Genomic DNA, 16937 nt, shown 5'->3' on the forward strand with positions numbered 1-16937 from the left:
CAGAAGCCTCACTATAATCCTTTTGTTGCTTTGGCTGCCCATTTTTTATTTGAGGAGACTATTAAAATGGTTCAAAAACCTAAAGAATGCTATTACCAAATTTCAAACAAACTAAAAAAAATTCAGATATTGTTACAAAGAACACTGTTTTCTGCTACAGAAATTAAAAGCCAGATCCTCAGCTGATGAAAACCAGTATTTCTCCTCTGACTGCAGTATATAGATGTTAGATGGCATCAGCTCAGGAAGCTTCATTGTCAGTAAAATCTTGAACAATCACATTCAGTAAAATACTTGAACATGTCACTTACTCTCTCAGGATTTGCCATCATTGGATTGAGCTAGTCAGCTCTACCTACTTTTAAAGTCAAACATTTCTCAGAATCCCTGAGTGTAGCACAGGAATAACAGAGTCATCAACTTAAGCTACCTTTTGGGAGGTGGGTAAGGTACAACGCACACATTTTTGATCATCACTGGTGTTGACAATTTCATACTTCAAAGAGATCAAGATACCTGCATGATCCCAATGCTTAGTTGGCACACATCCTCCTGTGTTTTCTGCTGCTGGAAAACCTGTGGATGCAAGCATATTATTTCAGCAGAACAACTTCACATGGCCTTATTTTCAAGGAAGACCTGAGTAACTTATCCCTAAAGAGATGACACAATTAAAGGAAATGGCTGCTGGGGCACTGTTTTCTTATGGATCAATTTCAATTTTTCTCCACCCTAAAAATGGGAGAGAAAATACAAGTCCCAGCAAACAGTTTGATAAGCATGAGGAGATAACACAGTAAAAGGAAGAAAAACCTAGCACATGTGGCATGTGTCATTGCTGGCTAATGGAATTGCAGCAAAAGCTCTCAGGATATTTCAAGGTCTTCATGTCCTAAAAAGGAGGATTCATCGTGCAGGTGAATTCACTGCAGATTCTTTTGAATAAATGTTCATCAAGAAAACAGACCAGCTAGTCAGAAAGATTAATGTAAATGAGGAGAGAGAAACAATATCTATACAAAGGTCCCAAGAGAGTTTGGAAAAGTATTAAACTCCCTAAGAAAGAAATATCAATGTTTCAATCAATCAGGGACTCAAGGTACTGAGCAGATGGGGACAAAAAATTGAATTTAAGTTCTTCAAGTAATTTGTATCTAACAGTGGGTGAAGAGTAACTCCTAGGAACAGGCTCTCCCTTTTTTATTTTAGATGTAATGTCTAGTGCTATCTGAATAGTACATGAGTAGTATTTTTTTTCCAGAAGAACACCTTTAAGGATTTAAATACAAGTTCCATCTGTCCCATAACCACAAATTACCCTTAAAAAATGAAGCACAATCAGAAGTTTAAAAGCTAGCACAAGTGAAAAGGTGTACATGGGAAACAAATACAGAGGAAAGTTATAACATTGGATCATTCTCTGAAAGTTCTTCTCACATAAATTACTATTGGGTTTCAGAAGAACAAAAATGAAAACATAAATCAAAACTTACACTGGCTTCTCCAGGTTTGCAGTCCAACACAGTTTTAAGAGATTGCAAGGAACGAATAATGCACTGTTCAAACTGGGATGGCTGAAAGTCAAATGAGTTGTTAGCTGTAGATAAGCATGTTAAATATACACTACACAAATAGATAAAAAACTCACAAGATGTATAGTAAGCTCTTTATTTCCAAATTATTCCAAATAAGGGGTTGGAGGGGAAAAAAAAAAATCACACTTCATGTATTACCAGAGGATCCTTTCATAGTGATGTACTTTTTTATGTAAATTATCTACAGAATTATTACCATAGATCAATGTACTTTTACATCAAACAGCCTCATATAAAAGGCATAGGAAAGATATTTAGAGCTTTTTGTGGTAGCATTACAGATGACTGTTGACACACTCCCTCCTCCACTCCTTGATCCAAGATGGAATAGAATTTCACCTGGGATGTCCAATATTTCTGCATTGTATTTCAGCAAAATGTTTCTAAAAAAATCAGACTGAAATTTGTTTCAAATGGAACAAAAACGGTTTGAGGGCCTGTTGTTACCTTCAGGTTTCCAAACCTGAAATTTGAATGTCTTGGATAACACGTATCAGTTTCAGCCTGAAAGTGCAAACAAGTTCACAGCAGAGTCATTAGTCACTTCTTCCTTGTCCTTCTCTCTTCTCCGATAAGCCACACCTAATTTTTTTAATGCATGTGTCTGCTGGTATTGGGCAGGAAACTGTTGTGCAGGGCAACATGAAGCAGTCACTCTCCAGCAAAGTGAGACATCATCTTACTGGATTTGACTTAGAGAAGAGGAGTGGACAAAAATGCTTTTAAGTCCTGTAAAATTGCTTTTCATTCAGTAGATAGTTTATGGCATGCCACCAACTTTAGGCTTAGAAATAACTTTTATTTCTGTAAATGATGGAGGTGGATAGGGAAACTGATGCTCACATGGCATAATGAAAATCATGAAAAAGCCACTAAGACCATCTGTATTTAGTATTTTTGGATCCCTTAATAGAAGAAGGCCAGCAGTAAAGTCCTGCTCTTGGCTTTTCATTTCCACACTATAAAACATCACATCTCAGGAGGGGAAAGTTGTTTAGATGTATGATTCTTTGGATATTATGAAGCTGAAAAAAAAAAAACCCAACTTGGTTCTGTATTTCTCTGTATCTTTTGCCTGGAATATAAATGCTAGAGAGGTCTTCAACCTTTTCTACAAACTTAAAATACAGTTTCTACCTCAAGCCTAAAATGTCCCCAAAGAGACTGCCTGGTCCTTTTTTATACTGGTTAACTTTTGCTCTAATATTACCCCAATGAACTATACTTCAGTAGGTAAACAGTTTCTCTATGACAAAACACAGCTTCCACCATTAAAATTTGGTATGTTTCAACCATGGTCTCAAAAGGTATCTAGTGAAGTACAGTATACAAGGAATGGATGGGTGATTTCAAAGCACAAAAATTATTTGAGCAGTTTTTAAATAAAGATGGCTTAGGCTACAGCACAAGCATAAAGAAACAACACTTCTGTGGAAGAACTTCCCCCCTGCCTTCATTCAGCAGATAAACACAGTGAAAACCAGAACTTATAGGGACTTGCCCATAGCAGCAGCAACTGAAATCAAGACCAGAAGCTGTAAATCTGGTTATAGTACTACAATTGACAACAACACTCCTTCCTACGGTATGCATATTGTGACTGCTTAATGTCCTCCTACTCAACTTCAAACACATATTTATAGAAGCAAATAAGAAGAACTAAAAAAGTCTGTGGAGCATTCCCTTAGATAACATACACAAAGGAACTGTCCCTCCCACAGGCCTTTTCTGCTTTCGCAGATTGTATTTAAGTCACACCTACAGCGCGCTTGCTGTGTTTTAGGCATTACTCATTACTGTTTATTTCCAGAAAGCGTCTCACTAATTTATCTGAATTTGGTTTCAAGTCATTGGTTGTTTGCCAATAGGCAATATCCTAAATTAGTTGCTTTTCAGTTCAATTTCTCATTATAACATATAAGTGACCTATTTATTCAGCTACAGACCAATTCCATGGTAGTGTGCCTACTAAGTTATGAAGCATTGTGATGTGAACTGAACTTGTGACCTCAAGTATGACTTTTTACTCCAGTAAACCATTCAAAGAGGTAACCATTCAAACAATTAAAAAAAAATTAGTGTCCCATATTTTAATAAAGCTACAGACACTATGCACTGATTCTAATCTAAAACAAGGTAATAAATCAAAAGTCAGATCCTCAGGTGACTTAACACCAGTTCTATTTTCACTGATTTCTGTGATGCCATTTTAGTTTCTGAGGACCTGTTTTCAAAAACCTGTTTTCAAGAACAGATAAAGTCCAAAGTAATTTAAAATTTGGAGAATGTAGAAATCATTTTCATTACACATGCAAAAGAAAGAAAAATTCCAGCAACGTAAGTGTCTACACGACACCAAGTATACCCACCAACGATGTCAAACCTTCATTATCAACAACCCAGTCCTCCTTTTCAGCTAATCTCTTTATATCTGTAGGACAGAATAATAGGGGAAACATGGGATGGGTGGGTGGGGAGAGAAGGTATAAATTTTAATTATTAAAAACTCTTGAACTTGAAAAGAAACCACAGACACTGGGACTGCAATGACTAGGCATACAAGCAAATAGCACTATAAGCTTCAAAGCCTTCAGTACTCTCAAATGACTAAGAATGGAACTCACACATGGTCTGCTGACACCACACAGAGAAGCACTTATATTGTACATGGCAGGACTTGCACAAAGCACATCGTTTACTGGAAAGCTTAGAATTAAAGGAATATTGCAAAGGCTATCCAAGTCTCTAGCCTGTAACGCTCTAGCATTTAAAATGAAAGAAAAACTGCCTAGCATTTTAGCAAAGACAGAAAGGACAGCATGTAATTCATGTTCAGAACTCTAAAAGAGGCACAGGTTCCCAACTCAGGGTCAAGGATCCATGGTGCTAGATTTTCTTCAAAAGTACATGAACAAATATGCAAAAAGCACTCTCTCCCATAAGTTAACAACAGAAGGTGTTAACTTATACAGGCTTACTATTTATTAGGATGTGAATCCAAAACTTATGCACTATAAAACACAATTCTTCTGTGGATGATGTGCATCATGCATCATCACCGTGTTTTGGGCTTAATTGAAGTGTAAACAGAACAAAGATGACCTGTGTGCAATTTACGGGGCTTTGACATACAGTTTTCCTACGAAGAAACTGCTCATCAGAAGTGCCTACATATCATGCAACTCTCTTTTAAATGAATAAAAATTGCAGTGAATTACCATCTCTTCTAAAAATCCAAGAAAAGAGAATAACTAATGCATGCTACAAGTTATCCTCAAAATTTCAGTGCTTTCTGTAGCTAAATTAAGAAGCTTAGTTATAGTGTCATACTCTGCAACACTCACACAAGTATAGACTCAGTAAGGATAAAAGGCATTAAGGGATTGTGTAGAATAATGACTCTGTTCACTTTCCTACTTAATTCAATTTATACTCTTCTAAGGGCTTAGATTGCACTGGGCAGCCTTTACATGTTTTTGTGGCTGCTCACTTTTGCATTCTGCTCTTAGCTAATACAAATATAAAATCCACCTGATTTCTTTCTCATACTTCACTGCTCATCAAATTCCAGTCAAATACATTCATGTAATCTCACTGTCTAGTCTGGCATTCACATAATTTGTCTTTCATGACCTTTATGATCAGTGACCACATACAGGAGGGAAAGAACACAGACTGCCTCACAGGGCCAGTGTGTGTACATGGTGTTTATCATAAGACAACAAAAAAACTCCTGTGTGTGGGCAGGTTTATCGTATTTGAAAAGCTAAAGTGCTCTAATGAATATTTTAACTACATATACATTTACATAACTCCACAAGAATATCCATTACCTGTACTTTCACTTGTTCCCCAATAATAAGAGTTTTTTATTAAAGGGTCATGTGCTGATAAAAATCCCCACTGTCTTAAATACATTCCAAAAGTACAATTTTCATTAGTAGGCAAAGAAAAAAAAAAGGAGCAGAAACTCTGCATGCGGACAAAGAACTGGGCTATTGCCTTGGTGCAACAAGTAGGTAAAACCAGTCAAACAACAAATTTTTTCATCATTGGCCACATATTTGAGCTCTCTGCACTGCGCTGGAGAAGCTAGGTAGGTAGGTCAGAGATTGGATAAGCTGAGGACTGCCAAGAAAATGGTTGAGAGCTAAATACTTCCTTGCTTTCAAACAGCAAGATATCTGAGGACTCCCTCACAGTTCCCAGACAGGAGTCAGTCCAATAAGATCATCCTCATATCACAATTAAAAGGAAAAAAATCTCTTACACCATTAAGAAAAAATAATTGAACTCAATTGTGCTAAGGGCTGAAAAGCAAAAATGACTTTCTCATACTTTATGTGAAACCTGAAATAGTGATAGGACTTTACAGAGTTTTAAGGAGACAAGACAATGTATAAACTTGTTCAGCCAGCTTGCTTGATATTAATGCAGAAAATAAAAAGTTAATTGTGGAATGGGATTTAATAAAACAAGAGCCAAGAATGCAATTCATATCAATACTGTAACAAATAAACCATAGATAACTAATGATTTGTTGTCACCAAAAGTTTAAAAACTTGCTTGATATAGCCACCTATGCTTAGCATACTTAAGCCTAGAGTAAAACTCAAAGCCTACATAGAATCATATGCCAAAGATTAAAAGTGACTAAAGTGTAATATTAAAAAGCCATAATTTTTTTTTTAACATTGAGGGTAAGTAGTCTTTTGGAAAAAAATCCTTGGCCCTGCTAAGAGAATTAGTAGATCAATCTGCCCCAATTTTAGGAGAGACATTTATTTCTAGGAGATCTACTTAACTGAAATTTAAGTTTCAGAGTTGAATGCAAGACAGCAAGAAGAATGGCCTCTGATGGTATAGAGTCATAGTAGATCTAGAAAATGTGTTACTGGCTTTCACAATCCAGATATTTATGGCAAAAGTTGTGTACACAGCAGGAAGCCTGGGGATTACAATGTTAGTAAAAAGCCCTGGAAACCCCATAACTAATATAAAGGGCTGTGGATTGTTTGTTTGGGCTTTTTTTTGTCCTTGGGGATGAGACACTGCTTATTTAATTCTTCATGTTAGAAGAATTCTCAAGAAAGAAAATAAATTTTATTTCCAACATGGAAAAGCTGCATCGTGAAATAAATAATTTGCATTGTAGAACTGTCTCAACCCAAAAGAAACAAGTCTAACCTACTTTATTTATTAGACTGAGGGAAGAAAATACTCATTACTTATTTTTGGCAGAAAAATCAGGTATCTGAGTAACCTTTGTGAGAGACTACAGAATCAGATGAGTGCGCTGCCACTACAACATCTGTAACAAACACAGTTATCTGTCAGACCATGGTTTGGCCTCATTAGGGGCACAAAGAATGACAGTGAGCAAGGGCACCTGCAGCCTTCCATTACCTTCAGCTGTGTGCTGTAAGGTCACGATAATGCAACGTACACGAAGGTCCAGAATAAGATCCTGGATGATTTGAAGCATGTCATTGGGTATCTCAAGTGCAGTAAGAGACTCAGAACTAAGCCTAGAAAAGAAATAAAGTTAGGTGGAAGTGTAAATCTGAAGGGTTTTTAAGCTGATATGACCACATTGAATTTTTCAGACATTTTCTGCATATATAAATACAACAGCTCCATTCTGAGTGTATCTTTGAAAATGAATTATCCCACTCTGAGAAGATTAATTATTTATTTAAATAAGAAGATTGTAAATGCAGATTTATTTTTCTCTAAGATGACAATAATGCCATCACAGCAACATGCCATCTTTTTTCTACCATCTTTTTACACTTCTCTGCTTGATCTCCTGTCCTATGATCCAAGAATAATCCTTTTGGAGCAGAACCAATGTGTTTTTTTGCTTTAGATGAATGCCTAGGTCAAATATGAGATCCACAACTGGGTTTCTGAGATTTTGTTTTTACTTGCATGAAAACAGTAACCACAATTAAGCTGCGAGGAATGGTGATGTGGCTGTGCATCAGATTGCTTAGAATATGCATATTCAAGGAGCCAAAATACAGATACTGCACCATGGGCAGAGTAAATTAATTCACTGTTTTGCTGCCAACTCTCACCAGGCACAAAACACTGGTACTACAGGTGAGGATGGAGACATTAATTTCTGGGTTTTTTCCTTCAGAAATAGTAACACAGCAGCTACTCGCAAGAATTAGCATTTCAGCTTTCAACTAAAAAGCTGCAGCTGCACTCAGGCTTAGGGACACAGAGGGTTGTTCACTACTTTTATCCAACTCCTGGATATGTAAGCAAGGACAATTCAAAGGCAGTGACTGCCACCTCCCCTGCAGCTAATACTGAGCAAAGTACAGGTAATAGGAAGTTCCAAAGAGGAAGAATAGGAAGGCACAAAGCAAACAGGTGGAACATTTCCAATCATCCATCTGTAGGCTCCAGTTCCATGCCCCTGGTATTGGGCACAAACCACCAAACTCCCGCCATTAATGAGGCTGCTCTCCACTCAGCACAACTACTGAATTAGTAGTTGATTAGAAAAATCTGTACTATCTCAACCAGCCAGGAAAGAATGTAAATACCTATCTGTGAGAAATTTAAGTTACTTTAGACTACACAGAAGCCCTGTACTTTAGACCTGATTCCACTGAGCACACAGCTGTCACATCCCTAAGATAATCTTTTTTCTCTTCTCTTTTTCTCACCCTACCAAATACATACCTTTCATACCTTTATAGTAAGACAAAAATCTTATCAGCAAGGCTCACATGATTTCATAGCTCTAATTTATTCTCTGGCATCTACTCATACTGGGCAATGAGAGGATGAGGTACAAGATAAAGACTGTGCTACCACCTGTGTGATACACACAAATATGTATGTGTGATATCAGCTGTGTGAGACATAAAAAGGAGCAGAAAAATTAAGATCACACAGATGTAATGACAACTCCTTGTTATCTAATGCTGTGAGTTCTATCAGTCTTAAATACAAGCAGAAAACAGTAAATCATTTGTGAGGAAAGAGTAAAATTCTATCATGTGCTTCACAATGACTTTTAGCTAGGAACTGTGAAAATAAGGCTTAGGCTATTATATAACTTTGCAACAAATAAAGGTCTTAGGCAATGTGTAGATTCCTCTTGGGAACAGCCCACCTTCATCACTAGTGAGTCACAAGAATTTTGCAGACTGTCTAAGTGTGGGGCTAGAAAATTAACCTACTTGCAGCACTTGCACAAGCTTCTGACCTGGTCACAACTGATCAATACTCAATGATGACATGTTCCATTCCTCTTCTCCAGATGCCCCTTTTATTCTCTACTTTTGATCACTTTGCAGTAAAGTCTAGCCCACTTTGCTCAAGTGCCATCACTAAGTAAACAAGGTGGGGAAAGGAGTAGGAGGGAGAGAGGATTTCCCCAGCTCTCAGTTCAGTTGTTCATTACAAGGGTAGTGCCCGGAAAGCAAAAGGAGATTCTCTGAAAAAAAAAAGTCTTCATAGTCTGTAGCCTCAGCCAGGATCTTATCTCAGATGGCAGGAGCCCAGCTAACCTTTAGAGAACCACTGCTTACACTTCCAAGCCAGTACTACAGATGTGCAAGTGCTAAAGTCTAGAATTTTATAATTTGAGGGAAAGTCATTGCTTGCTTCTCATAAAAGGGTGCCCCTTTATATCTTTTCATCAAGTCAGTTCCTTCTTAAATTGAAAGCATTCCATAAAACTCAGCCAGAATAATAAACTTCAGATGGAAATATTTTTCTATGTGGTTACAGTGCAGATAATTCAAGTGACAACAGAGTGACAGAAAGTGTCAAACAGACTTGACAACAGGTATGTATCACCCCATCTGCACTAAGAATATCTATACATGATTATACCCCTTTCTTTTCTTCATCTGTGCTGTTACCTGCTTTGAAAATTCAAGATAAAAAGTACAGTATCATACCCAGGTATTACTCAAAAGGAGTAGTTACTTTTCAAAAAGTAATGAAAATTCTTGTAGGCCCCACAGAAATTTTTGTATATTACTGAGTCATTTTGCAATTAATGAAATGTACATCATTGATTTTATAAAAAATATAAGCTGAATGACATTATAAGCAGGAATATCACCTTCCATTAAACAACTGTAATGGTAAATTGTGATCTAAGAATAACTACAGTGAAAAACACGATATTTTCACTCATTTTGGCAAAGATAGGAAGACGTGTAGCAAATGCAGCAAATAATTGCTTTATACCCTAAAGAATGAAATCGTGTTTAATTCACTGAGTGCCTATGCTCTATGCTGTGCCAGTCAAATATTTTGTTTAAACTTTTCCATAAGATGCCATGGGAAAAAATGAATATATTATTATGTAATAAGACTGTACCATGAGACATTGATAATTACACTTGCACACAGAATCCTAAATCTGACATAAGCCATTTTTTTTGCAATTCTACTTTTGAAAATGTTAACATTCTCAAAATTCAGGGTATTTAACACAATGAACAAAACATTTTGCCTTAAAGCACACATATTCCATTAATAGAATGATTTTATGGGTCCAGAGATGCATTTACCTTACGGTTTGGATAACATGTGTTAGCCACTGGCCAGAAAGTTCAGATTTCATCTCCCAGCCACCATACTGTCTTAATTCTCCTTCTCTGAGGCTGAATGGAAGCAAGGCTCCACGTATAAGTTTTACCAGAGAGTGCATAACTTCCTGAATCATTTTCTGCATCAGAAGAAGGGGAAGAAAAATCAAGGAAAAATCTCTACCAAGATGCTTAAGCAGCCATGTACCTGCTATATACAGCAGGTAGAAATGTTAGATTTACAGGGGCTTCATATGGTAGAGAAGGGAGGAAAAGGAGGTATGAGCTTACACAAATTATTTAGGAAATCTTATTTTTCAAGGTGACACTAAAGTATCTTACCATGAAGGACAAATGAGAGAAATTAGGGTTCTCCCCACCACATCTCCCCCAACTACTTACCTTGAAATCATTTTGTCTTTGCCTAGCATTTTTCTTCGATCTTTCCATTTGGCCAGATTTTTCAGCAGTCTTGTGAAAATGAGAAAATTGAAAAGTGTAAGTATCTTATAACCACTGTTAAAATAATTCTGAAAAAGGGGGTTTCAAAGTGAAGAAGTGAAAACTGGCGAGCTTATGATGTAATTACAAAAATCAACTCAGGGCATTTCAGTAAGCAAAGACTATATATACCTCAACAAACTCAACTTACTGTAGATAAGTACCCTTATGTTTAACTCTGAGGAAAAATGTGTGCTTAAGACAAAGTCAGAGACAAGCATAAGAGTAGCTCAAGCAGTACAAACTTCCTGAGGTTAAAGTTTTCTCACTGCAGTGTTAGTGAGATCTAAAACATATACAGTCAATTTTTGCATCAAGTTTACATGAAGAAACTGTATTTTTTTAGTATGGAAGCTGACCAGAGAAAAACATCAATGTGAAGTGGGAGACAAATTTTGGAATGAAGGCAATTTGGAAATGTATGATGTGAGGGGGAGGGCTGCAGGGTTTTCGTTTAGTTTAGGAACTGTATTTTGTAACAATGCTCTTTAAATAATTCAACTAATTGGAAAAGAGACTGAAAAAAAAGCAGCACCTTTATTGTCACTTCTTTGAGAACAGCGGAACATGAGTATACTTTGCATGAGACAGTTACAGTTGAAGAAAAACATGACTTGACTAATAGTCTTCCTGTTTGTAGTTCTACCCTTCTGTGAAGAGTACTGAGATCTCAGTAAATTACATTGAAAAAGTTATTTCAAATCCTAGGCGAAGTGCAGACGTCGAATTTTATACTTAGAAAATCTCCTATTTTATGTTTGTACAGCAACATCTACTGGACAAGAAGTGCAATAACACGATAGAAGTGTCCTCAAAGACAATCAGTTTACTTGTAAATGATTAATTTCAAATGCTGTGTTTTTCAAAATCCTTCTATAGTTAAAGCATTTAAGATTTTTTTAAATAAAATAAATAATTCAAAGTGAGCAAAAATTAGAGAAAAATCAAACTGCTTAACAGTTTTGGAAAATACATAGCTATTAAACTCTTGTATGTTAAAGCTCTGAATTATACCATTTCAGACAAGGAGAACAACCTTCAAATTATTGCTGTGTTTAACTCCTACTTCCCTCTTCTAAAGCATTAAAAAGAAATTAAGTTGTATTCCTTGAAACTTCAGATAGCAACTTTAAATTCACACTGGTTTACAGCTGGATTAAACAGAGAAATTCATAGATCCTTGATACATTTTTTTTTTCAGTGGTTTTGCTGAAGACCAATCTTAATCCTTTCCTGTACAGACAGACCAAAACTATCTTGTGGTAAGATCAACGGTTACTACTCACATTTGTGACTTCACCTAGAGTGATTCAAAAAACACAACTTTTCAAACTGTTAAAATACCACACACATCTTAACTGACAATATTTAAAGGCATGCAGCTAATCTTTCAGAGCTAAAAAGAACCCCATCCCTGCCAAAACCCTACACACTAAACAAAATAAAATCCATCTTGAAATGCATATGTGGAGATTTCCTTTCTACATTTTTTAAATGTCTTGAAGACTTAAATAAGCTAACTGAAATAACCCTGTATACAATTTTCTATAGGTTGTTTCTTTAAAAAATGTAGCAATTGCCTTGCTTCCTGAATGATGATATATACCATGCAACATGGTAAAAGAATTTTCTTCATGGACAACTAAAATTTGTACTGTTTCTGACAGCAAAACACAAACTTTCAGCCTTGGATGCACTGTGAGGACAGATACTCTTAGGTGCTGTACAAGTCTTCCAGCTTATGCCACCCCCTCCTTGCATTCATCCTCAATTGACAGAGGCATGCAGAGCACACAGGAGGAATGGATTCCTTCCCATCTCCGCAAGAACTTGTGGGGCTTCTGTAAGGATCAAAGGAGTGGAAGAAATCAAATCTATGGGGATTAATTTCTCAGAAGTTCAGAATTAGGCCCAGACATAGAAGAACATATGTACCTTACAGACCAACAAAACTACCTCTTCTGTTTTTTTAATATATTGAAACAATGTTTTGTTCAGGCAAGACAGAAGATCACTACATTTTCCACTTGCAGTCATTTTCATGAGCAGGACTTCCTAACCTTGTTTACAGTTCAAGTCTTCATTTCTCTAAAAACTGCTTTCTATTTCATTGTACGCAGGAAAAAAAATCACAGTAAACTTACCAGGAGAATTCATAAAGTTTAATTTTCAATAGTACTGGTGTCAAAAAGAAAGGTTGTCATTTCCCTTATGAAATAAATTATTTTTGTGAAAGTCAACAGTACTAAGGTTTATTCTTGGTTTTACTTCCTTCACTGAACATTAGAAGTAAATGTCATATCTTTCTTTTGATTTTTATAATGTAAAATGAGTATCACACCTAGCATCTATGTCACTGAAGCTATAATGCTCTGTACATTGTGTTCAACATGTAAAGGGCTATAGAATCTATTAGTATCATCATATAAGAATAATATATTGATTTATAAACAGTAGCAATAGATAGCAATAGAAAAATCAATTCTTTGGAAAATAAGAACAAAAGCTTCCAAATATTCTTTCTCAAAGGCTTTTGTTTTTCGTACTAAAGCTGCAAAGAATAGTAGATAGGCATGATGACTTCAGAATTTAAACACAGCAGAACACAGTGTACAACAAATTAATTAATTTATAAAAAATTAATTTTGAGAGATACCCTTTCAAAATCTGTTAGGAGTGTGCATATAAAAAGAGCATGTGTCATAAATCCTCACTTTTGCTTTTCCCCTTCCAAATCAGGATGATTAGGAAAAATCAGATCATCTGAGCAAGAAGGAGTACTTAGGACAGGGAGGTGCAGCTGACTGACCTTCCAGACTAGACTCCCTATAATGTGTCTGTGAATTCTGCTAAGTGCCTTAGTTATTATGCATCTCTGATCTTGAACAGAACCTCACTTCCAAATACTTAAAACTCAAGAAATGAGTACTCCTTTTCCAAAGAAAGGAAGCAATATTTTTTCTGTATGACTCTGCTTTTTACATATCTCTACCTTTCATGCAATGTGTTAATTCTTCAGATCACCAGTGAAGGGCCAGCTATGAGTAAGAGGTGAAAGTACTCAGATATTATTGAATCCAGCAACTGGAACACAGACACAGCCACACACAATCCCCACTGTCTGAATTTAAGGTAATTCCACTGTATGCTTACGTTCTTTTAAAAAGAAAAATCTCTTACTAAAATAAGTGATTACTTCTACCAGTGAAATATTTCAAATATAATTATTACAGACCTTTGTTACTTTTAAGTCCTTTATATAGAAGAATCCATACCTCACTGAATAAACTTCCATTCACATAGGAAACCCAGAGCTTCCAGAAGTTGGGTAGCTGACTTACAACAAGTTTTGTCAATTTTTCAACAAATACAACTTGCTGAGGAGCTTTGTATCGCCAAGCTAAAAGGGAGAGAGGGGATGGAAAAAGCAACATTAACATTTTAAAAAATAACAAGAATGCACTACTAGCTTGCTGCTCCACTGTATTTCACAAGTGACTATACAGTATATATAAAACCTTTTGGGTAAAAATAAAAGAATTTAAACTCTAGTCCAAATATGTGTACACAATCTGTACACATACAGGCTCTTTCTTCTCCTCTTGTATGCTTACAAGGTGCCAGCACTATGGCAGTATCTACAGAATAGCTCCCCTTGTGGGAGTATCTAAGAAAGCCCACTTAAAAATCCAGACAGTCTTCTGTCTTCAAACCACTTTAAAATGTAAGGTAACATCAAAGTAACCAAGACATTACAAAAGTTTCAAATGAAATCTTGGCAACAGATGACTTTTTTCAGTTTCTCCTGCAATGGGTGAAAGGGGGTAAAGAGAAAGCTGAACAGAGGCAGATGTAGTCATTAGCACAGAAAATAAAGGAGACTTTGTGAAATACTCTTCCATAATCATCTATGTTCTCCATTGAAACCATCTTGATTACAGTGGTTTAACAAAACAGGGTATCAGCACAACAGTGATAAGAGACTTGTATTTCAATTCAGGAACTACAGTCTGCTTTGGAACACATGGACAAAGAAATCATATATTTTTTGAAAAACCCCAAAACAAATCACCAAAGCCCACAAAACACTTTAAAATGACACGTTTGTTGATGTGGTGTTTTTTTTTACGTATAAACTCAGGTCTTGTACAAACAATACATTTAAGACTATGATATCAGCCTATGTAACACTGTGGAAATACAGAAAAATGTTGCATGAAATAGCACCTTTTATATCTACTTTGCTACAGAATGTTGCCTACACACAACAGGAATTCACAAGTTAGGCCAAAACAGCTGCCCAATAGCACATTACATACCAGTAGGCTTCACCAGAGCCTCACTGTTTTATTGTGTTGGTAGACAGTCTTGAATCTCCTTGAAGTACAGCATGCCTTCAGCAGCTTCCATTTCTTGAGGTGTGGATCATGTATTGCTCCACTTCTTTACTGGAGAATAGAACATCTGCCCTACCCATTTCTTCTCATGGCCAAAAAGTTTAGGCATTTTAAATTAGTATTTGAAAATAAAATCATAATGGAAGTCCAATATTTGGAAAGAGGGTGTGACAAACTCAAGTGCAACTATGCTGAGAGTGGTATATCTCTTTAGGAGGCATGGAAACATCAAAGCTTTACTAGAAAAGCTCCTAGTGTGGATACGGATAAGATACTTTCACCAGCTTGGTTATGACTGCCAGAGAGCTTGTCTAGACTCAGTGGCAGAAAAAGTTTCATTAACAAGCTGTGACAATGCCAGGAAGCTGTGCCAACAGAGCTATAGCAGCAGAGGCTCTGGAACTTCTGCAGGCCCCAACTTCTAATGAAAAAAATTCAGTTCCTTTGAGAAACCACTTCATCTTTGCCAAAAGCTCCAGTACCAATCCGAGGTTATAACCAGGGATGTCTATTGGTAACTGGGAACATACTGGCAAGATTTACTTCATCTCTGAAATTATTTTCCCCATGAGGAGGCATATTTCAGGCTTAGTCCCAAGCCTGCAGACAGCAGATACCTCTTTGAATAAGCTATTGCACATCATATTGTCCAAAAGCTTATGGCCATAAATTCAGGATATTTTTACTTTGTTACTAGAAAACACTCCAATCTATATCTTATTCCATTGATTTTATTATAATCTCTGCTATACCATTCTAAAGAGGAAACGAGAGCTATTGCCTATTGTTTACATATTCTCATGAACATATGCTCAAGCAAGAGCTGAATGTTACCCGAACATTGCAGTTTTGAATTAATAGTAATTTATTTAATGAATGTCTTGGACAATCACTGTCAAACACATTGGAGAAAAAAAAGCTCCAAACACACCAAATCACAAAAAAAGCCCAGAGATGCCATTCCCTAATTTCACCAAAGACTAAAAAGATCCACAAACAAACTGAAGACAGAACACAGCACATTTGGAATGGTAGCTCTTGCACAGGCATCCTCAATTGTAGGCTTGCTTTGTCTCTCCCCTCAGAGAAGAACAAGGATGGCAGAGTTATCAGCGGTCATGTGCATCTAAGCACCAAGGAACTCAGCTCAGAGGCACCTATTATTGGGATGGATTATTAAAGTGCTCCAATTCTCCAGTTTTCCTTTGAATCTTGGTTTAAATGGGTGTCCACAGAATGTGGAAAACTTACTGAAATTTTACCTTTTTCAGTTTGTAAAAGGTAACAGATCTATAACTAAGACTTTAAAAGTAAAATAACTGAAGTGGAATTGTCAGTCATATATGCAATTAAGTCCCTGCTCACGCAAAAGAATTCAAACAACTTAAAAATAAACTGGATTTTGGGTGTTGCTTGCTACATTAAGTGTGGTATTCATATTGTTAGTGGATGGCATTAAAAAACAACCAGCAATTTAGTGTTTTGCTTTTTAACACTTGTTAATCACCTCCATGATAGGCTTTAGGCTGAGAAATAACAAGAGTAACAACAGTAAGACAGCTATTTCAGTAAGGAACGATCTATTCTGTGAAAAGCATGTTTTCTGTCTCCTGTGAAGTCATCACTGAAAGATTCCTGAGAAGAAGTTGTTTGGACAAGGGTATCGATGACAAAACACAGAAGGCCTCAGCAGGTTGTGGAGAGACAGACTGCTTGAGCTTAGTCAAACATTTTGTTTCCCTTTTTGGGTTTAAAGAATCAGAGAGCCAGATATGTGAAGACACAGAAGGTGCAATTGCAAAGAGAACCATCTTAGCAAACATGCATGAAAGGTATAACAAGCAAAATGTAGTAGGTGGTAGGTGGCCATACATGCA

The 16937-nt window shown here is 36.4% G+C and overlaps 1 protein-coding gene across 3 annotated transcripts in view; it reads right to left on the reverse strand.

The window, feature by feature from the left end:
• Window positions 1-16937, reverse strand: part of EXOC2 (exocyst complex component 2) — a 125748-nt gene that overhangs the window by 41582 nt on the left and 67229 nt on the right. For all 3 annotated transcript variants that reach the window (XM_005481686.4, XM_074544568.1, XM_074544562.1), the window contains exons 13-19: window positions 13939-14063; window positions 10565-10633; window positions 10145-10302; window positions 7002-7123; window positions 3965-4026; window positions 1494-1574; window positions 517-576 (exon numbers count right to left, since the gene is read on the reverse strand). In XM_005481686.4, the coding sequence (XP_005481743.2) occupies window positions 517-576; window positions 1494-1574; window positions 3965-4026; window positions 7002-7123; window positions 10145-10302; window positions 10565-10633; window positions 13939-14063 (677 nt within the window). The remainder of the gene's footprint in view (window positions 1-516; window positions 577-1493; window positions 1575-3964; window positions 4027-7001; window positions 7124-10144; window positions 10303-10564; window positions 10634-13938; window positions 14064-16937) is intronic.

Source organism: Zonotrichia albicollis, chromosome 1, assembly GCF_047830755.1.
Source record: "Zonotrichia albicollis isolate bZonAlb1 chromosome 1, bZonAlb1.hap1, whole genome shotgun sequence".
NCBI classification, from domain to species: domain Eukaryota; kingdom Metazoa; phylum Chordata; class Aves; order Passeriformes; family Passerellidae; genus Zonotrichia; species Zonotrichia albicollis.